The sequence below is a fragment of the Myotis daubentonii genome, chromosome 1, assembly GCF_963259705.1.
Source record: "Myotis daubentonii chromosome 1, mMyoDau2.1, whole genome shotgun sequence".
NCBI lineage: Eukaryota > Metazoa > Chordata > Mammalia > Chiroptera > Vespertilionidae > Myotis > Myotis daubentonii.
Genome location: NC_081840.1, coordinates 41210937 through 41232949, shown reverse-complemented (window position 1 = coordinate 41232949; position 22013 = coordinate 41210937). Strand labels below are relative to the sequence as shown.

The 22013-nt window shown below is 37.7% G+C and overlaps 1 protein-coding gene across 7 annotated transcripts in view; it reads right to left on the bottom strand.

The window, feature by feature from the left end:
• MAP4K5 (mitogen-activated protein kinase kinase kinase kinase 5) overlaps nucleotides 1-22013 on the bottom strand; it is a 102645-nt gene that overhangs the window by 4584 nt on the left and 76048 nt on the right. For 4 of the 7 annotated variants that reach the window (XR_009452957.1, XM_059696478.1, XM_059696491.1 and 1 more), the window contains 8 exons: nucleotides 19709-19769; nucleotides 16441-16555; nucleotides 15741-15799; nucleotides 12876-12979; nucleotides 12192-12369; nucleotides 8750-8818; nucleotides 5265-5357; nucleotides 2537-2607 (listed from right to left, as the gene is read on the bottom strand). Coding sequence is in view for 6 of the 7 variants with exons in the window: in XM_059696478.1 (XP_059552461.1) it covers nucleotides 2537-2607; nucleotides 5265-5357; nucleotides 8750-8818; nucleotides 12192-12369; nucleotides 12876-12979; nucleotides 15741-15799; nucleotides 16441-16555; nucleotides 19709-19769 (750 nt within the window). In the remaining variant the exon portion in view is untranslated. The remainder of the gene's footprint in view (nucleotides 1-2536; nucleotides 2608-5264; nucleotides 5358-8749; nucleotides 8819-12191; nucleotides 12370-12875; nucleotides 12980-15740; nucleotides 15800-16440; nucleotides 16556-19708; nucleotides 19770-22013) is intronic. The other 3 variants (XM_059696511.1, XM_059696501.1, XM_059696520.1) reach the window with 3 other exon arrangements.

Below are 22013 nucleotides of genomic sequence, written 5' to 3'. Positions count from 1 at the left end.
GATTCCAGCAGAGCTGTGGTGGACAGGCCCACGTGCCAGGGTCTAACACCAGCGTACCAGTGGTCCTCTGCTCTGTCTTCTCCAAAGGTGTAGAAGGCACTCAGTCAAGCACAGGTACTATACCAAAATGTGGGGAGTTATACCTCTAGGGACAACCCTTAACCAAAAGGGACAGCAGTTGGTGTATAAATGCATCAGATTCCCCACCTTCAAATGAGTCAACTCTGAGGTGCATTCTAAACTGTTCCTCAGTTGGCAGTGCGGGATTAAACCCTGGTTGCCCATAGTGGGAGCCAGTTTATTATTGAGCTCTGTATTGGCTTTTGCCCCTCTCTACTTTCCGTTCCTCACTCCATCACTTGTTTTCTGGTATCTACTCCCAAATAAACTAACTGCACTTGAGTCCTTGTCTTAACATTGCGGAAGGATCACGAGAATTCTCGCTTCATATTACACAGTGTTTTACAAAGTATCATACTTTAAAAAGATATTAGCTTGTAATAACATGTAATAAAGCGTGCCTTTAACATTTATGTAAAACGTTTTTTTGTACTCTTTCAATAGAAACTTATCTGGCCACTGGTGAAAGCTAGCAATAAAACTACTGGTCCGCAATGTGTCAAGGTCAGCTTCTGGAGGAACCCAAACCACAACAGTATGGATGTAAAGTAACTATAAAAATAGTCTGTTATCAATGAATTTGTAGAGAGCTAGGAAGATAGAATTAATAAACTTAAATAAGAAAACAAATTAGGTGATTTACTAGATGGAGCTAATTTTCATATATTAAGTTTTAAAAAAATGTTCCAATCATTGCGGACTGGAATGGATGAATATTACTTTATTAATTTTACAGCAAAGCCCGAATTCAAGTGTGAGAACATAAGCAGAAAGAAAGAGGTAATCAAGATGAGTTAAAAATGGGAAATAAAATTTGTACTTGATATGGTGAACAGGTTATCTTCTATAGATTTCTAACTAAAGGAGTGAGTGATACAATGAAATTAGCATCTGAGGACAATTAATCTTATGACAGTAAGCAGGGCTGTAGGCTTCATTAAAGCCAGGGACCTGGAGACATTTAGTGACATGGGTCAGTAACTAGCTAAACTGACATATTCAAAGATAGCGAATTTATGTCATTTTCTCTCAGAAGTATTCTAATTCCTCATTCATATAAGTGGTGAAAATACTCAAGTACATAAGAGTGGATAAAACTACAGATAATTCAAGAAAAAGAATTTAAGCTTTAAAATAAGCCCACATACTGGTATCTGTAAGGCCATGGTATACAAGAATTATACAGGTACTCACACAAATGGGAAATATCTCTGTTAGTATTGTCTTAACTATTAGGATTTCTCTCTCAAGGTGGAAGCACAAGTTCCCCCTCTCCTGCATGAAATGCATCCTGAAATCTCAGCTAAAAGTGATTTTTATTTTTTTTTAATTTTTTTAAAAATATATTTTATTGATTTTTTACAGAGAGGAAGGGAGAAAGATAGAGAGTCAGAAACATCGATGAGAGAGAAACATCGATCAGCTGCCTCCCACACATCTCCCACTGGGGATGTGCCTGCAACCCAGGTACATGCCCCCGACCGGAATCGAACCTGGGACCCTTCAGTCCGCAAGCCGACGCTCTATCCACTGAACCAAACCGGTTTCGGCAAAAAAAGTGATTTTTAGAGATCCTTCAAATCCAGGCTATGTCATCTAGACAAGTTACTTAGCCCTCTGTGCCTGTAAAAATGGGAATATGAATAGTACCCAACTCCACTGGATAATAAGCCTTAAGTAGCTAATATTTGTAAAGTGCCAGGAACATAGATATTAGAAGACTTCGAAATTATTGACAATTATACTTCCCTATGCCTTACAATGCTATAATAATAGTGTTTTGCATGTAACTGGTACTCAATAACTATTTTCTAAATGAGTTAATTTTCTTATATTTTCCTTAGTCCTGGGATCTAATACATATCAATTTAGGATTTTAAATAAAATATTAAAAAAGAAGCTATACACTTCTAAATTATGGAAAAGGCTTAATAAATTTAGAAAACCACTGCAAGGTTAGTAACAATATTTAAAAATTACAAATTAAAGGACTGAAATGTGGCCACTGAGAATTTTGCAATACAAAACTGAACTGGAAGAATAATACTGGCAATTATGCTCTGCTAGTTCACAGCATTAAAACCACTAAACATAGCCCTGGCGGGTGTGGTGCAGTTGGTTGAGCATCATACCATGCACCAAAAGGTTGCCAGTTCAATTCTCAGTCAGGGCATGTGCCTGGGTTGCAGGCTCGATCCCCAGTAGTGGATATGTAGGAGGCAGCTGATCGGTACTTCTCTCTTACTTTGATGTTTCTCTTTCTCCCTCTCCCTTCCTATCTCTCTCAGATCAACTTAAAAAAACATAAAGGCACTAAACATAGTAATGTAGATTCAGAAATAAAATGTATAAAATGAACATTTCAATATTAAAAATCTTTAGTGGAAATCACTGAAGGTAATCTGAGAAACCTTACCTCATCTGATTTGAAGCTTTTACCCTGCATTCCATGTTTCCAGAAAGCCAACACACTGTCTTGAAGGCATACTAAAAAAGATAAGGGGGAAGTGAAACTGAAATACAGCAAAGTAGTTCATTATACATTTCCTTAACTGTTTTTAATAAATGATAATGTAAGGCTATCCAAATGCTTGGTGTAAAATTCCACTGTCTAGAGACCACTAGTTCCCAACATTTTTGTGGCTAAGCCATGTCTAAACTCAAATAATTTACTAAGTTGGGTCACACAAGTTTAAAAAAAAAATTAAACACACACACACACACACACACACACACACACACACACACCTATAATAGGCATTCATTTAAACACGGGCTAACTTCTTTTTAAAATTTTATTTTATTTTTCAATTACAGCTGACGTACAATATTATTAGTTTCAGTTGTACAACATAGTGATCCAACATTGGTATAACTTACAAAGAAACATAAGTTGGTATCAGTATATTAATTTTTCTTTTATATACTATCTTTTTTCTTAAGTGAATGAAATACTAAAAACATATAATTGGCTTTTTGAATAAAAAACATCGTTATTTAAATACTGTCATATAATTAGAAGTAGCTATTAAGGAAGCTTCTTTTATTTATGTTCACATTTTCCCTATTACAAAATTACTTAAAAAAACAAACCAACCAACCAACCAACCTGTCTCGCAATCTAAAATTTAACCCCACAATGAATAGTTATGCTCTCTGTGCCAATTCTTATTTGGAGTGGCTCTCAGTTACCACGCTCACTGCTGGGCCCCAGCCTCGCCTCCTCAGGCTTTGGTCTTGCAGGCCCCACTGCCCACATGTGGGTTCACAAATTTGAGCCAAGCTTGACCGCTTTCCTGATGGCTTTGGATTCAGGAGCAACCGTGACCCCACAGGATGGCCACCATGTGGCATGCCACAACACCCTCCTGCCCCACCCATCTCCCATGCTCCCCTGGGGTGGCCTGAAGGTATTGAAGGGAAACCTACTCTTGCTATGCTTTGTCCATTTCTGTGTCCTGTGTGGTGCCAGCCACAGGCCTGGGCCCACTGAGGCACTCCTATGCAATGATCTAGTGGTTCAGAAACAGAGTGGGCAGCCCCCCACTTGGAGGATGCAGTGGAGCCTCTGGGTCCTTCCTGGCAGGGGGCTGGAGTCATTAAGGTGCAGCAAAAGAGGGAGAAAACCCATTTTTGATTGTTGGAAAGTTAGACATATGCCCGACACTAGTAAAGGTGATGGGAGAAAGTAATAGAAACTTACTGTATTTTTTATTAGAATACTGACTCTATAAAAAGTTAATGTAAGAATGTCTTGAAAACATAATTTTACTCAATAAAACTATTTTACTAAAAAAAAAATCACACAAGTTTCACTAACTGTGATGAATATGAAACCCAGTTACCAGTTTATTTTTAAGTGTTTAAAGGGACTCTTTTTACCCAGGAGATCCTTGTAATTATTTCAAGGTTCACTGTCAGGGAGAGATGGTAGCTTATGAGGAACAAATTTTTGTGGAACAATTAAAGTTCCCTAAAAAATTTGGCACATATGAAAAAGTTGAGGTATCAGTGTATTTCAGTTAGAATGAAGAGAAACTATAAAGATCTCCGTCAGGATCTCTACTGGAGATACCAAAGCTTAGAAACTGGCATGCAATATCCAGGACTTAAAGAAGAAGAGGGAGAAACGAGCCCCAAAATTCCTTTTGTCCTGGCATCTACAGAAAGTTTAGGCTTTCTGCCTCAATAAATTAAGATTTTTCAATCATAAGCAAATTATATTTATGTAAGATATTTACACAGAGGGATGATCATACTTTGCGACAGGGCAAAACGCCAGTTGGGAAACCATTAAAATATTTTTTTAAAAAACCTTTCTAAATAATGAGAAATATATTTTTTAAAGTATATATACATTTAATTACAAAATACAGTATTTTTCAAGGCCAAAATAAAAACTGCCAACTTTGTTTTAACTATTTTTGACTTATGGTAGAATCATATTGTACAATGCTCAGTGTTTCCAGCCACATTATTTTTTTCAAAAGTTCTATCATCCCTAGGGGAAATACTTACTGACATAATCAATGAGAAATTTTTATCATAAAACCAATGAGTATTATAGAATAAAACACTCATTGACAATAAAACAAATTAAAATGGCACATTAGTTTCTAAGTGGGAAAGTATCTACTTATATAGAAACAGATCTAAAAGCAATAACCATCAACACACACCAAGCAGAATCAGACACAAAGAATTACAGGATATCTAACACCATTAATCATACCACACAAATACCTTCAGGATTTGGAAAGAATTGGGAGAAGTATAATTCACTTGAGGCAGTAAAAGGAACAATAAACAGAAATTTTAAAACGATTTCAAGTTTTAAATATATAGGAACCAACAATAAAAGATTTATTATCGTCTACACCTGCTTTGTCTAATACAATAGTAACTAGCCATATGTGGCTATTTACATTAAAATGTAAATTAATTAAAATTTAAAAAATGTAGCACTAGCCATGTTTCAAGTACTTAACAGGTGTTGTTAATGACTACTATATTTAAGAGCACAGAGAACACTTCCATATCACAGAAACTTCTAAGACACAGTGCTGGTCTAGGCAACTACAGATACAGAATGAAGGAAAAACCAAGTATTCTAATAGCATTATTAAAAAAAAAAAAAGACTTACCTACAGATTCAATGCAAAAATCAAAAGTTAGCTCAGAGGCCAGTTTCTTACTTGACTTTAGTTTTCCTTGTAGATTTACAATTTTTACAAATTCTTAAAAAAAGAAAAAACAAGTCAAGACTGGAAATCCAAATCTGTTAAAATAAATTTAACTTGATATGTGGATTTTACATGGATATAGAACAATATTCTTAATGATGTTCAACCATTTAGATTCAAACATGCTCAGCGAGAAACTATCATTAATATGTTTTATAATATAACTATAAGAGTACCTCCTTTGGTAAATGGCAATTCCGTTGCTATTTTTTTTCTTTTTTAGATGGTATATATTGAACACTTACATTCTCATTTTTAAAAAAGTACAATGTTTCTTTAAAAGTGGCTACCTTGTGCCTATATATCTAGCAGTAAGAAGTGATTTTTCCCCCCTTACAAATTACAAAACATGATAAGTACATCCGTAGTCATTTATAACTTCAGTATTGAGTACTATTGTAACAAAGGGGCAATGAGTAGTACTCTTGAGGGTCACAATTTCTTTGTAAGTAAACTCTGGGATAGAGATATAAATAATTTTATTTCCCTTTCATCTATTTGTTTTTCACTTTAACTGTCTTAGCTCTGAGGTGGAAGACACCTTTCTCTGTATTGCTTTCTTATCTACCTAACATAATTTGTGATTTCAGGCCTATCTCCAACTGGTGTGTACCAAAACCGGTTTATACTGTATAGTTGATACTAAATTTCTGAAGTCTTATATTGCTCCTTAAAAAAAAAAAATCTCAAGAAAGTCAACTCTCCGTTTACTTTGAATAAATGGAGGGCTTAGTTAATCAAAGGCTTAAGGTTTTTTTTTTGAAAAATACATAAATCAACAAAATGAGACTAAGCACAATTTTTTTTTCCTTGGATGTCCCAGAAGGTATTAAGGATTTAATATTAAAGGTTCAAAATTATTAAAATCAAATTCTGATTATCTGTTTATTTGCTTAATCAATATAGACCTTTCCAGCTCTTTGGGTAAAATATAATTTATCAAATTAACTTAAATATAATTGAACTAGTGGCCCGGTGCACGAAATTCGTGCACTGTGTGTGTGTGTGTGTGTGTGTGTGTGTGTGTGTGTGTGGGTGAGTGTCCCTCAGCCCAGCCTGCCCCCTCTCACATACTGGGAGCCCTCAGGCGTAGACCCCCATCACCCTCCGATTGCCTGATCAGCCCCTTGCCCAGGCCTGACGCCTCCGCCAGAGGTGTCAGGCTTGGACAGGGGACCCCCATCTCCCCCCGATCACTGGCTCTGGCCCCCGCCCAGGCCTGAGGCCTCTGGCCCAGGAATCATGCCTGGGCAGGGGACCCCCATATCCCTCTGATCGCTTGCTCCACCCCCCGCCCAAGCCTGACGCCTCTGACCCAGGCTTCAGGCCTGGGCAAGGGGACCATCATATCCCCCCAACCCCCGGCTCCACCCCCCACCCAGGCCTGATGCCTCGGCCAGAGGAGTTGACCCTCATCACCCTTCGATCACCAATCACCGGATCGGCCCCTTGACCAGGCCCGAGGCCTCCAGCAGAGGTGTCAGGCCTGGGCAGGGGACCCCTAGCTCCCCGCGGTTGCAGGCTCCGCCCCTGCCCAGGCCTAACGCTTCTGGCCTGGGTGTCCGGCCTGGGCAGCGGGGACCCGCAGCTGTAGCGGCCCCGCGATCGTGGGCTTCACTTTAGGCCCAGGCAAGGGACCCCTAGCTCCCGGGACTGCCAGCTTCGACCGTGCCCAGCTCCCATCGTTGGCTCCACCCCTACTTCCTGCTATCACTGGCCAGGGCGGCAAAGGCACCTGATTCTCCGATCATGGCTGGGGGGCAGGGCAGAGGCGGCCCCAGGGCCGCCTTTGCCCTGCCCCCCAGCTCTTAGCTCCCCCCTGGGTTTCTGATCACTGTCAGTGGCAGGGGGCTTCTTCCTGCTTTCCCTTTCACCTCCCTGCATTGTGCCTACATATGCAAATTAGCCTCCATCTTGTTGGCAGTTAACTGCCAATCTTAGTTGGCAGTTAACTGCCAATCTTACTTGGCAGTTAATTTGCATATAGCCCTGATTAGCCAATGAAAAGGGTAGCGCCATACGCCAATTACCATTTTTCTCTTTTATTAGTATAGATAATACTCCAATCGTATCAATATTAAAAGAATCAAAAGTACTTAAAAATGCTGGGTGAATGAGATACTTTTGAGTTTTGGGTTACTTATCTCTAATATTAGATTATCTTTATGATTATATAAAGTAAATCTACTAGGTAGCCTTCAGGGAATAGAAATTAGGACAGAAACACAGGCAAATTTGGTAGTACAACAATTTAAAAAATAACCCTATTCAGTAATTTAAAAAATATTAAAATGGATCAAACATAGCAAATACTGCCAAGTTTTAAATATAGTTCCAAATCTAGGTGAATTTCACCTTGCAGGATTCATTGCATAAAAATAAGGTGGGTTTGTTTGCAAAATTGAATACCTGTTGTTAAAAGTTTCTCTGATTACATTACAACATTCTTCTATCAATAATAACTCTTCCTAAATCAAAAGAACCACAACTTGATGAAGGTGTCAAATCTATCTGTACATTACAACCTCACTGACATGATTCCAAGTCATGTTATACGACTATAAATGACGATGATTTTGCGCTGCATGACGATTTTGTCAACAATAGACTGCATATATGACGGTGGTTCTATAAAATTATATTGGAGTTGAAAATTTCAATTTCCTAGAGATTATTCTACACTTTTTTCTGTTATTTTAGTGTACGCTTTCTACTTATAGGAAGTAATGTTTTCCATAAAGCAGCATGCTGTGTTATGTTGGCAGCTGCCACATACATCTAATATTTAGAGTGTCTCCTGATTGCATCATTTTCTCTTGTGCTTGATTTACTCTCGTGCTGTACAGTACACACTGTACATGTTTGTAGCCTGAGAGCAATAGGCTACATACCATATATAATCTAGGTGTGTAGTAGGCTGTACCATCGAGGTTTGTGTAAGTGCACTCTTATGATGTTCCCATGACAGAATCACCTAACAATGCATTTTTTAGAACTGGGTACCCCCATTAAGTAGCACATGACTACATACCTTTTATTTTTTCATTAATTGAGGTATGGAAAAAACTCTCAAAATAGTTTTACAAAGAATTTTATACAGTATAGTTTTATATAGATTTTTACCCCAAAGTTATGGCAAACTGTTCTAATATAATGTTTTCAAGTAGGCCAAACAAAGAAAAAAGTCACAGAGAATAGTAATGACAAACATCAATTAATTACTATTTATGATATCTGTAGCCAATTTAGATTTTCATCAATAAAATAAGGCCACTTAAGATGAAAAAAGTAAAAAATTTTCAATTATAGCATAATAGAATCACTTAAATGAAATGACTTGTTATATCAAGTAGACTACTCAGAATAAACTTTAAAATAGTACTTACTATCTAAACACACTAAAACGGTATCCCTCTCCAACTGTGTTACATGGATGGAATCTAACTGTTGGCTGCCTTGGAGGGAAAAAAAATAAGGTTAGTTCTACAACAAGCTTTAAAAACTAGAGCTTAGAAAAGAACACAAATTCTGACCTTTTCTGTCAGAATTTCAAAGATTAAAACTAATCTTTGAAATTTAACACAAATTGGATTTTGTAACAATATGGTATTTTTTCAAAATATGTATGTATATAGGTCAACTTAGGAGAACAAACTAACTTCTAAGCAAGGCTAAGTGAGCTGAGAAAAGCTCAATATTACAGGTAATTAACACTTCAGCTAGTTCTAGAAAGGTGAGTTACAAAAATAAAATGAAGCAAAGGGTAAAATACACAAAAGTAAGGTGCATGCTATACAATGATTAGATTTTGCTCTGCATTTAACAGGAACCAATGGGAAGATGGAAACAAGATCAGTTATGTAAATCACAGCATCCCTGAGATAAAAACAAGCCAGTAATTCAGAAAAAGGAAAAAATAAAATTAAAATAAAACTGTAATCAGAAAAACATTTTCCTGGTGTGTGCGTGTGTGTAAGTTCCATTTTAAAGAGGACACTTAGTAATATAATGAACATTTCTGTCAACAATATCCTGTCAGGAAGCAATTTTCATCGCTTTGCTGATATTTGCAGGGTTGTTTCTTTTAATATAAACTGACAGATATGATGGCATTTGTGTGTGTGTTTGTGTGTGTAATGGCATTTTTGGTAAAACAATTTCATTTTAGGCACTCAGATTGCTTGAATAGTCTAGCTAAATCTAAAAAAATATTTTAGATTATTTAGAGCAGTCATTCTTTTTTAAAAAAATATATTGTTATTGATTTCACAGAGGAAGAGAGAGGAAGAGAGAGAAACATCAATGATGAAAGAGAATCATTGATCGCACACCCTCTACTGGGGATTGAGCTCGCAACCTGGGCATGTGCCCTTGAACGGATTCAAACCCGGGACCGTTCAGTCCACAGGCTGATGCTCTATCCACTGTGCCAAACCAGCTAAGGCTAGGACAATCATTCTTAACTGCATTTCTTTGGGAAGCCAATGGATCCTCTCCCTTAAAAACTGCACATCGAAACGTAATTACAAAATTTTATAAATTATTTTTGGGTGTTTTTGGACCTTCCAAAGCTCATACACAGAGATGAATTCTAGTGGACAGGACTGATAAATTGTTGGTCAGTTGGGCAATAGTCCAAAAATAGTTTTTCTCAGTAAATCTATGTTCATGCATTTATTGAACAAATATTTATGAGGTGCTGACAATATTCTTGGAATAGGAGTTCATTTGAACAGTTCAACTGTTGTCCACTCAAGGCAGGGGGGTGCTTAAAAATGAACACAGCTGGGAGGTGGGTTAACAATCACTTGTGAAAACAGAAAAGCTTAATAAGGACAGCCTCTGGTTGAATGATGACCCTCAGAGTCCTGGCTCTCCTCAGGAAGCAATTTTGGTTCTGCATTAATTTTTGTCTACAAAGTGTTAATAAGTGGGTAGAACAGTATAGGCATTAGAAAACAAACAAGGGCCCTGGCTGATGTGGCTCCGTTGGCTGGTGTCGCCTCATGAACTGAAAGGCTGCTGGTTAGATTCTCAGTTAGGGCACATGCCCAGGTTGCAGGCTTGATTCCCAGTAAGGGGCATGCATGAGGCAGCTGACTGATGTTTTCCTTTCATATTGATGTTTCTCTCTCTCTCTCCCCGCCCCCTGCCCTCTCTTTGTAAAAATCAATAAAAAATCTTAGAAAATACCTCAAAACCTTCCCTCCCCCAAATTTCATAAGTGGACTCTGAATGTCTAACCTTCATTAGCAATGCAACCTAATATATCATATAGAAGAAAGTTGCAAGTACACATTAGATAACTGTATGAAATGACTTGCTCTATACTATTATTACATACTAACCAATAAATAAATAAGTTGGGGCTGTCTCCCAAAAGTATTTTGGTTTTTAAATAAATTGATCTATAGATAATCCTTCTTTTTGGCAGTAACTTCATAATAGGAACATATTTCTTTTTGGGCTGCTTGCATTTCATGATACTAAAACAATGTCATTTGTACCTTTCTGTTAGCTATGCTAGGAGGGTATGCATCTAACTCAACCAAAAGTATAAACAATAAATTAAAAGAAATGTGGGTTACAAGTGAAGGTGGGAGGGTACAGAATACATTCCTATTTTATCCTACCAGAAATTATGAGTTGTCCATAAAGAGACTGACGTAGTTCAGTGCATGCTGTAACTGGTTTATACTGGGTGGTTATATTTTCAGGACTTTTGTGAGCCAGATGACACCAGGTTAGTAGTTTGAAACTGGCCATGGGCAGAGTAATTATGCCACAGAAATAGGCAACTGCTAATAACCAGGCTTCTCTGCACCCTAAGAGCCTGTTGTTAAATATTTACCAGAATATACCACTAGTTCATACTGATTCCTGTTTGAAAGTAACATTAGTGGTTCCACATTAACTTCAATTGCTGAATTGTATAAAGAATTCCTATAATTTAGCGTATAAATAATCAAAAGCTAAAGATATTTAATAAGATACATCAAACTCTGGATAGTTATAATGGACTTCTTCACAAGATGAGTCAGTAATGAAATAGCTATAACTAAAGTTTGCCTGACTTCTTGTATAAAAATGTCTTCATAAACCTGCAGTTACAAATGATCAAATAATACACTAGCACAACAAACAATAAATGAGAAAAAATGAAGAACCCTTCATTTCACTTACTATGTAGATTTTAAAAATAAGTTGATTGATCTGTTCCAATTTTAAAGTTTGAATATAAACTTCCCAACTTTTTCTGAACTTCCATTGAGTCATGTTGGATAAAATCCTAAGCTAATGAATCGTTCTCAGACAGTGCAAGAGGTATGTCCCTGTATCTTTAAATGATAAAGCTTGGATGCCACACATGAAAAGCACTTGAACTCAATGATTCTAAGCAGTGTTGAGGGAAAAAGTGATAGAAAAAAAAAGGGGGAAACCTTTTTGCTTGAGAAGCTAGTAAAATTTGAAAAAGTACAGGGGTGGGCAAAAGTAGGTCCACAGTTGTTTGTATGAAAAAATACAAATAAATACACAATAATACAAGAATAAACTCTGTGTTTCACATACTCATAATTGTAAACCTACTTTTCCCCAGCCCTGTATCTCGGAAAACTTAAATCATTAAAATTTTCGTTGGTAAAATAATTTGTATCAAATTACCTCAGGCAAGTAGAGATCATAAACTGTATGTACATGATTCTCTAGGCTTACTTGGGAAACTATGATCTGAGTGTTTATTTGACTGAACCCACATTAGTTGAAACCATTCTGTTTTTTTTCATATGCAAAAGCATCAATCTTTTAACATAAGACAAAAACACTTACCAGCACCAATTTCTGTAAACCATGATGATGCAGAATTCAAATTGATTGTCTCAAACTGAACTACCTGATTTGATTCGGTGCCTTTGCTAATAGCTACACAGACCATAGGGTATTCTTGTTCTGGTATTACCAGCATTTCAAAAACATTCAAAGGACTTGGCAGAGGAAAATCAAAGTGCTGTAAAAATAAACAAAAAAAGTATAATTTAGAAACAATCTCTGAATAGAAGTACAATTTAGAAACAATACTGCTGCTGAATAAAGTCAATGGAAAGGCTTTCATTTTCTTGATTGATGTAATTCTAAAAATAATCACCATAAGGATTATAAATATCTATAAAATATGTTTTAGAGAATCACATTCATCTTCATGGCTGTGATGCCTCTGAAAGTTTATTAATATAAGTTAAAGAGGAGGGCAACCCACTTGGGTCCCCTCCCTGCAGGAGGTAGCTTTTCTGTAATAAAACTTTGCTTTTGCTAAAAAAAAAAAAAAAAAAAAAAAAAAAAAAAAAAAAAAAAAAGGCAATCTTAAGAACAAAAAACTCCTAACCCAAATAAAGACCTATCTATAAATAACTATAAACATGCCCATTCTACATAGTAATAATGGAATCTTAAAATTTTAAGTTCAGTTGCACACTAGTGTTTTCTGAAGAAAAATGTAAACAAAATAACATATACCTTTATCAACATGAATTTCTGCATTGGCTCATACCACTGAAGTAAAACAATTCCAGACTGTAAAGCTCCACAGAGGTATTTATGTCCTGTGTAAGGGTTTCTGACTGGAAGGAAGAAAAACAGACATACCTAAAACACTGAATACCTTACTATGAAAACATAACTGGTTTATGTCTAACCATATGCTATACACCCGAAAATAATACAAAATAATATTGAATATAAACTATAAATGAAAGAAAGATATTTAAAAAAATCATTAGCTTAGCTAAAAGCTAGACTCACCTAAAAGCTAACTCATCTTTCTTTATAAAGGCAATGCTAATATACGTGGGGAAAAAACTAGGAAATGTGGCCTTCAGTGGATGGAAGAACTATTTGAAGCGATTATTTAGCTGATAAAGGAAAATTATTGTTTCTGTTCAATAGGATGATAAGAATGAGTACAAAGTAAAGATGTATTTTTTGGGGGAGGGGTTGCTACCCTTTCCTTTTCAGTTTTTTACCTCTTTATTTTATTTTTTAATTTTTTTATTGATTAAGGTATTACATATGTGTCCTTAACCCCCCATTGCCCTCGACATTACCTCTTTATTTTAAAGTTATATACATTGATTTCTAAACATCTTTAATATAGTGCATTGTTAAGCAGAGGAGCTTTTTACAAGAACAGTATTTTAAGCACTAAAACACCTAAACTAGTATGCAAGCTGAAGAGCTGCTTAAGTAAATTGACCGAAAGAGAATCCAGACAAGGTCTAGGAGGCAGCTGAAATCTATGATTTCATTTTTGGTATAGTTTACAGCTGAGTTAAAACAAGGTGAAAATAACTGTTTTACATCTTGCTAGAGATATAACTTCTTTGACTCAAATCTATAAAAACTTATTGGTCTTTCCTTCTCTGCAATTTAACTCCCATCAATAATGATTATAAAGGTAGTTATTTGCAATAAGCTCTATCTTAATGTACTGGTGTCCCCAAAACATGGACACACACTTTAACAGCTGGTATATCAATTAATGTTTCTTTCTTTTCAGCCAGACTAAGCTTTGAACAAAGGAAATTCATCCTAAAATGCTACTGGAAATTTGAAAATGCAGTTGAAGGACAAACACTGCCTTTATAATTACTCAAAGTATGTATACATTTTTTGGGACATACATACCCCCCCCCCCCGAAATGTATACACACTTTAACAGCTAGCTGTTAGCTCACTTAATTTTCACTCCTTTCACTTCAAGTTTAACTGATTTGAAATAGTGGGTGAAGCCAGACTAAGCTTTGAACAAAGAAAATTTATCCACTAGACTTTTTTATGGGGATAAATAAAAGATAAAGTTCATGGTACAAAACCAGCAACAGCTGACGAATTAAGGGCACACAAAGACCGAACGAAATGATTCTTGATGTTTGTGATTCCAATGCTTTGTGTTATCAGCAGTGCCTGGACAGAATGATCATCAGTTTGAAAACAGGTATTGAAAAAAAATTATTCATTTTTGTAGATTCTTTTAACTTTTGAAAATGAACTGTATGTTAATAAACTGACTTTATAATCATTCAAAGTGTGTATACATTTTTTGGGGGACACCCTATATTTATGAGTTTATATCTTAGGTTGTAAGCATCGAGACCTTTCTTGAGTCATGATCTGATAATAGATATGAACCTGATTCTCTAGAAAAATGCGCATGAAATTTGCTTTCAACTAGATAGTATGCTTGGAACCATGTAGCATGAAGATCAATGTGTATGGCCACTAATTAAACAAAAAGAATAAACAGGAAGTTAGGAGCTCATGATCTGAAGTCATGGACTGGGTCTGATCCCAGGTTCTGTTACTTACTAGTAACATAGCAAGTATCACAGAGTGGTGTTATGGTTAAGTAAGATAAGTATACAGTACAGAATTTAACCTTATCAAACGAGGTCTGCATTCTGTTGTCCCTTCTGGGAGGTACTCTCTAAGCCTTAGGAATGTCATAACTGATAGGAGTACCTTAGTTTGCCTGGGCCCTTGGGTCACTGGATAGTCTGACAATATGATTTAGAGTGGGGGCTGGCAACACTGGAGATTCTAAAGGGGAACTGGTCATTCCAGAAAGACAACAATGTGAGTTAAGATAGGGGCTGGATACGGAGATCAGCCTTGGGGGCAATCAATCATGCCTATGTGCTGAGGTTTGAGTAAGCTTCCCTGGTTGGAAATGCCGTGTACTGCCACGCATCATTGTCAGAAAAGTAATGCTATCCATAACTCCTTAGGGAGGGGTCAACAGAAGCTCTACATTTGATACTTTTCCTAGACTCTGTCCCATACACTTCTTCTCTTGGCTGATTTTAATTCATATCCTTTCCCTGTAATAAACCATAACCATGAGTATAAAACCACTTTCAGTGAGTCCTTCAAGAGAATTTTTGAACATGAAGGTAATTTTAGGAAGCCCCAAATTTGCAATTGGAATAGAAATGAAGGTATTCATGTATGGACTGTTTTCTCTGGTTGGCTTAACTCCAGCAATAATAATGTTCATAAAGCACTAAGCAATAACTGTTAACTAGAAATGTTAAGTAAATGAAAGTACGACAGTAGCAGAGATACAGCCTCAGGGACTAAGGTTAGAAAATTCTAGGCACACTATGCTCTGAGAAAACATTAGGACTACTATCTCCAAGCATTTTTATCCCATGTCCCACTCACTATACATTCTTGTGCTTCACTGGCCCCTTAATTCCTTATAAAAACAAATATAAAGCCTATCTTCCTTTCTATTTGATATTATAAGTCTTTTCAGATAAGTCTCTTCAGCATAATTTGATATTATAAGTCTAATCATCAGTTTGAGAAATAGCATTTACTCACCTATGCAACATTTGTGGCAGCCTTTTGTATCAGGAATCTTTGTAGTTAAAGCAAATTTTCTGAAAACATAAGACAATACAAATGTACTCTATTGTAATGGCTTCCAAACAGTGGTCTGTGAATCAGTTGCAACAGAACCGTCAAGGAGCTTTAAATAAAACTGTCTTGGACTCTGACCCTAAAGTATGATTTTATAGGACTGAGGCAGGGCCTGGGAATCTATATTATAAAACTTCTATAGAAACAGACTCATAGACACAGAGAGTGGACTGGCAGTTGCCAGAAGTGAACTGGGGGTTGGGGGACTTGGTAAAAGATGTGAAGGGATTAAGAAGTTCAAATTGGTAGTTACAAAATAGTCATGGGAATGTAAACTACAGCATAGGGAATATATTCAATGATATTGAGATAGCTATATATGGTGTCAGGTGGGTAGTGAAAATATCAGGGGGAACACTTTATAAAATACATGACTGTCTAACCACTATGCTATATTCCTAAAACCAAAACAAAGTAAACTGTGAGTGAAAATTTAAAATAAAATAAGATGCACTAAAAATACTTCCATAGGGGAATTCTCATGAAAATACAGATCTTTCAAAATCAAGACAAAACGTTTTTCAGTGGGCAAAGAAAAATGGCTGTTTTAAAAATAAACACCAATTTCCTTCTCTCCCAGAATAATAAAAATATTTTGTACCTTGGTAGTATGCGGTCTGGAAACCTATGAGTTTGAATATGAGCAGCTAATCCTAGTTTTTTGGCTTGTTCAAACAAAGCTATAAGATTATGAGAGTAGAGCTGAAAGCTTTTTCCTATAAAAGAGAAACATGTTATTTTTATTAGAATCATTTACAGAAGAAAAAATGTAATTTTCAAGCAAAAAACCCCCAAAAAACATAATTACCTTCTAAAATGAGGAGTCCAGAAATGTTCAAAAAGCCAACCAATATAGAAAAACACATACAAACAAACAAACAAACAAATAAAAAACCCAGTTAATACTATTTTGAAAGATAATAGGTAAAGTTAGTTTTAAGAAAGTAGGCAATTGTGTTTCTTAATACACAAATTAGGAATATTCTGACTAGTAGGTGACCTGGGTAGAATATACATAATCCTTAATGAAGTCAGCATAGAAAGAACATTGCTGAACATCTTTGTACAATGGATTAAGTTACAATGATGTGCATTAGATTATTTTAGTATAACATGGAAAATTCTATAAAACTATGTTACGTTATTTTCTGGGATAGAGATATTTATTAATAATTTATCAAAACACCTGGGATTAAAACTGACTGTGAATTACATCTTTATAAGAGACTGAAATACTGAGACAAGTAAAGCAAACTAATATTATATGCCATAAAACAAGGATAACAGTGATTACTATATAAACATAATAGGAAATAATAGCATTGTTTCCATATAATCAAAATCACAGCTGTCTTAGCATGGAGGCATATGGTAAACATCTCATTCCTTGCTATACATGGTATCTACATATATAAAAAGACAGCGACCAGAACACCGGAACGACTGGCCAACTGGCCCAATCAGGGGTAGGCGGCTTGCCAACCTCCAGCACCCCCTCCCCCTGGCTGGCCATGCCCCCCCCCCGAGCCCTCCCTCCCCCCCGACCCCCCATCAGCCCTCGGCCCCTCTCCACAACCAGCCTCGATCGGGGCAGGCCGTCTGGACTCCACCCATACATGAGTTCATGCACTGGGCCTCTAGTGGTATTATAAGAACATAAAACAGTATTTATCATTTTAACATTAGAAAACTTTATATATACATAAACACACAGGGTGAGGCAAAAGGTTTACAGTTGTATGTAAAGTAATTTCTTATTACTAATTATTAGTTATTAATCATTATATTTCTCATATTAAAAACTGTAAACCTACTTTTGCCCCACCATGTATGTATGTACATATGTGTGTGGAGAGTGTGTGCGCTAGTCTCATCCTCAACAAAATTCTCTATAGTTTTTTAGCATAGAAACATTCTGCCTAACATTGCACCACCCTTCTTTTCTCCATTATCCCTATATACTATGTAACTAGGTAGGCAGCTAAACACACAAGTATATATATGTATGCACATCCACATAAACGCAGACCCTTAAGCAGAACAATATTTTCTCCTATTAATTCATTCTGTTTTATGGGTCATTTCAACTATAACATGGAAAGAACTAATTTATAGGATAACTTTCCCCTATTTTCCTTAGTCATTTTATAAATATATAAGATGTATCTATGTGGTTTTTAAGTTTATTTCCAAGACAGGCATGAGTAGATATAAAAGAAGTAAGTGTTAGAGGAAAGTGATCTTATATGTATATAATTCAAAATTGTAAATTAACTGAAACAATTGTGTTTAAGTTTATTTTCATCATCATCATAATAAATTAATTATTTTGTTAAAAGAATATAAAATTTTTGGGAAACATAATTTAAATCAAAGAGATTAAATACTCTTTCGAGGACCCCACTTCTTACAAGCCATTTATGCACAATCAAATAATATGCTCTTTGTAAATACTGTCATTAGCTTACATATATAAACTCCTTAAGAATTTCTAATTAGGTGATGGTTAGTGGAAGAATTTAAGTTACACATCCACACTTAAAATTATGAAAATAACATTTCTTAAATTAGGCCACAGTTCATAATGCTCTACCTATCAACAAGAATGTATATCAGCACTGATGCTTTAAGCAAAAGTAGCTGGAAGGTACACTTAATACGGATATATCTGACAGTACAGTAAATAGAGCAGGGATAGAATCCTCACATGATCCACTGATACACAGCACAATAGGTTATCAAACAAAAAGAATTTTTTAAAATTTTTAAATACTAAAATTATTTAATTATTCAAAGCAGAGAAAGGGGTGAAAGCTATTTTAACAGTTAATAGTATTAGGATTAATTAAGGAACAGAGAAATAATTATCTTGTACTCTACTATCAAAATAAAAGAAAGTAGCCTATTAAATCTAAATGTAAAAGAAAATAGGTTTTTGTCCTAACCGGTTTGGCTCAGTGGATAGAGTGTCAGCCTGTGGACTGAAGGGTCCCAGGTTCGATTCCGGTCAAGGGCATGTACCTTGGTTGCAGGCATTTCCCCAGTAGGGGTTGTGCAGGAGGCAGCTGATCCATGTTTCTCTCTCATCGATGTTTCTAACTCTCTATCCCTCTCCCTTCCTCTCTGTAAAAAAGTCAATAAAATATATATTTTTTTAAAAATAGGTTTTTGTAGGTAAGAATGGGAAAAAAAAGCCTAAAATACCACCCATGAACCTGTTCCCAACAACAACCAAAAAAAGAAAAACACAAAAACAAAATTAGAATAGGTTGCTCTGGAACCCACTTGTTTATAAGACTTTAAAGCATTGGTCTAAGATAATTAATATGTGGCCCAGAATAACATGAATTCTACCAGGAAACATCTGTTGAAGTCTTCACAGTTCATCAAGCACTCTGGGTATTATCTCATCCAATCCTCACAGCAACCTGAGGTGTTACTGTTACCACCATGACCATCATTCTCATGTACAATTAAGAAAACTAAACCTGAGAGAGACTTGCTCAAGATAACAGAGAAGAAAGCATCTCTGATTCTTTCCCTTCAACTATTAATTCTCAACAGAAGGCAGGAATAATAGTGACAGTGGAGGTGGATGGGTGGAAGGGCATGGCCTCAGGTAACAATCACTGTGCTATTTATCTGATGCTGAGATCCTGGGCAGATTTGGGAAGTGCTACCTTAACAGAAGATAGGGTCCCTTCTCAAAGTTTCTTCCCATTCTAAGTTGGAAAAAACATTTGCAGGTCTTAAAGGTACCATACTAGATTATACACAGAATAACAAATAACATTTTTAAATAATGCATATTAAAATTATATTTCTCTGCTTGTCTATGATTTTTTACATTATGATTATCATATACATACCTGATAATGACATTAAAGTATTATTGATGACATAGAGCCAAGTACATTTCCTTGGAAATAACTATAAAAAAAAAGAGAGAGAAGATAGTTAAAACTCTCCAATTTTCATCTTCTTACCTCATAACCTCCAAATTCCAAAAGTCTGAAATAGTATAAAAATAACTATTTTCTACATTTCAGTAAATTACCAAAATCATACAGAAAAAAGCTTTCTAAGCTATCCTATCTAATAATAGACAAACATGGTAATTAACCGTAACGTCGCTACCCTTCCCATTGGCTAATCAGGGCGATATGCAAATTAACTGCCAACCAAGATGGCGGCTGGCAGCCAGGCAACTGAAGCAAACAGGAGGCTTGCTTGCTCCAGTGATGGAGGAAGCCAACGTTCCCCGACTGCTGCTGCCGGCCTTTGAGCTGCACTCTAAGAAACAAGGTTGCAATTATAGAAGCTAAACAAGCTCCAGATACCTGCTTTCAGCCAGCTTCGGCCTCAGAGCTTAGAGCGGCAGTGATGGCAACAATGTTTCAATTATAGAAGCTAAACAAACCCAGAAACCTGCTTTCAGCCAGCCGCAGCCTCAGAGCTGGAACCGGGCCTCAGAGCTAGAGCTGGCTCTTAGCTCCAGTGAAAGCTATAGAAGGTAAATAAATCCCAGAATAAAAAAAACAAAACAAAACAAAAAAACAGAAAAAAAGGAGAGGCTGGGAGCTTCAGTTGCCCGCCAGCCTGAAAACGGCCCTCAGTCCCTCACCCAGACTAGCCAGGCAACCCAGTGGGGACCCCCAACCTGAAGGGGGTGTGACCAGCTGCAAACAGCCATCATCCCTTCACCCAGGCTGGCCAGGCACCCAAGTGGGACCCCCACCCTGATCCTGGACACCCTTCAGGGCAAACCAGCCGGCCCCCACCCGTGCACCAGGCCTCTATCCTATATAGTAAAAGGGTAATATGCAAACTGACCCTAACAGCAGAAAGACTGGGAATGACTGGTCACTATGACACATACTGACCACCAGGGGGCAGACGCTCAATGCAGGAGATGCCCTCTGGCGGTCAGTGTGCTCCCACATGGGAGGAGCTCTGCTCAGCCACAAGCCAGGCTGCCAGCTGCCAGTACAGAGGTGGTGGTGGGAGCGTCTCCTGCCTCCTCAGCAGCGCTAAGGATGTCTGACTGCAGTTTTGGCAAGTGGACATCTCCCAAGGGCTGCCGGGCTGCCAGAGGGATGTCTGATTGCCATCTTAGGCCCAATCCCCCGGGGAGCGGGCCTAAGCCAGCAGGTGGTCATCCCCTGAGGGGTCCCAGACTGCGAGAGGGCACAGGCCAGGCTGAGGGAACCCCTCTCCCCCCCAAGTGCACAAATTGTTGTGCATTGGGCCTCTAGTATATTATAAAAGCCTAATATGAAAATTGATCATTACACCATCACGCAAAGATGGCCACCCCCATGTGGTCAAAAGATGGCCGCCCCCATATGGTCAAGATGGCTGGCAGGGGGCCTGTTGTGGGCGACCAGGCTAGCAGGGGAGGGCAGTTAGGGGTGACCAGGTCGGCAGGGGAGGGCAGTTGGGGCGACCGGGTTGGGAGGGGAGGGCAGTTGGGGGCAACCGGGCCAGCAGGAGAGGGCAGTTGGGGTGACTGGGCTGGAAGAGGAGGGCAGATAGGGGCGACCGAGCTGGCAGGGGAGGGAAGTTGGGGGGACCAGGCCTGCAGAGGAGGGCAGTTAAGGGTGACCAGGCCAGTAGGGGAGGGCAATTAGGGGCGACCAGGCTGGCAGGGGAGGGCAGATAGGGGCGACCGAACTGGCAGGGGAGGGAAGTTGGGGACAATCGGGCCAGCAAGGGAGCAGCTAGGTGTCAATCAGGCTGGCAGGGGGGTGGTTAGGGGGTGATCAGGCTGGCAGGCAGAAGCAGTTAGGGGCAATCAGGCAGGCAGGCGAGCGGTTTGGAGCCAGCAGTCCTGGATTGTGAGAGGGATGTCCGACTGCCGGTCCCTGTGGGCCTAAACCGTCAGTCGGACATCCCCTGAGCCCTGAGGGGTCCCAGATTGCAGGTTGGGCTGAGGGCCACCCCCCTCCCCCAAGTGCATGAATTTCATGCACCAGGCCTGTAGTATATATATATATATATATGTGTGTATGTGTGTGTGTGTGTGTGTGTGTGTGTGTGTGTGTGTGTATAATTTCACTTCTTTAAATATTTAAATCATAAAAATTAAAACTGCGGCCCATATAAATTGATTTGAAATTAAGATATTTCTTTTGCTCAATTTACTCAACTCTTCTTGAGTTAAAACTCCTGAAT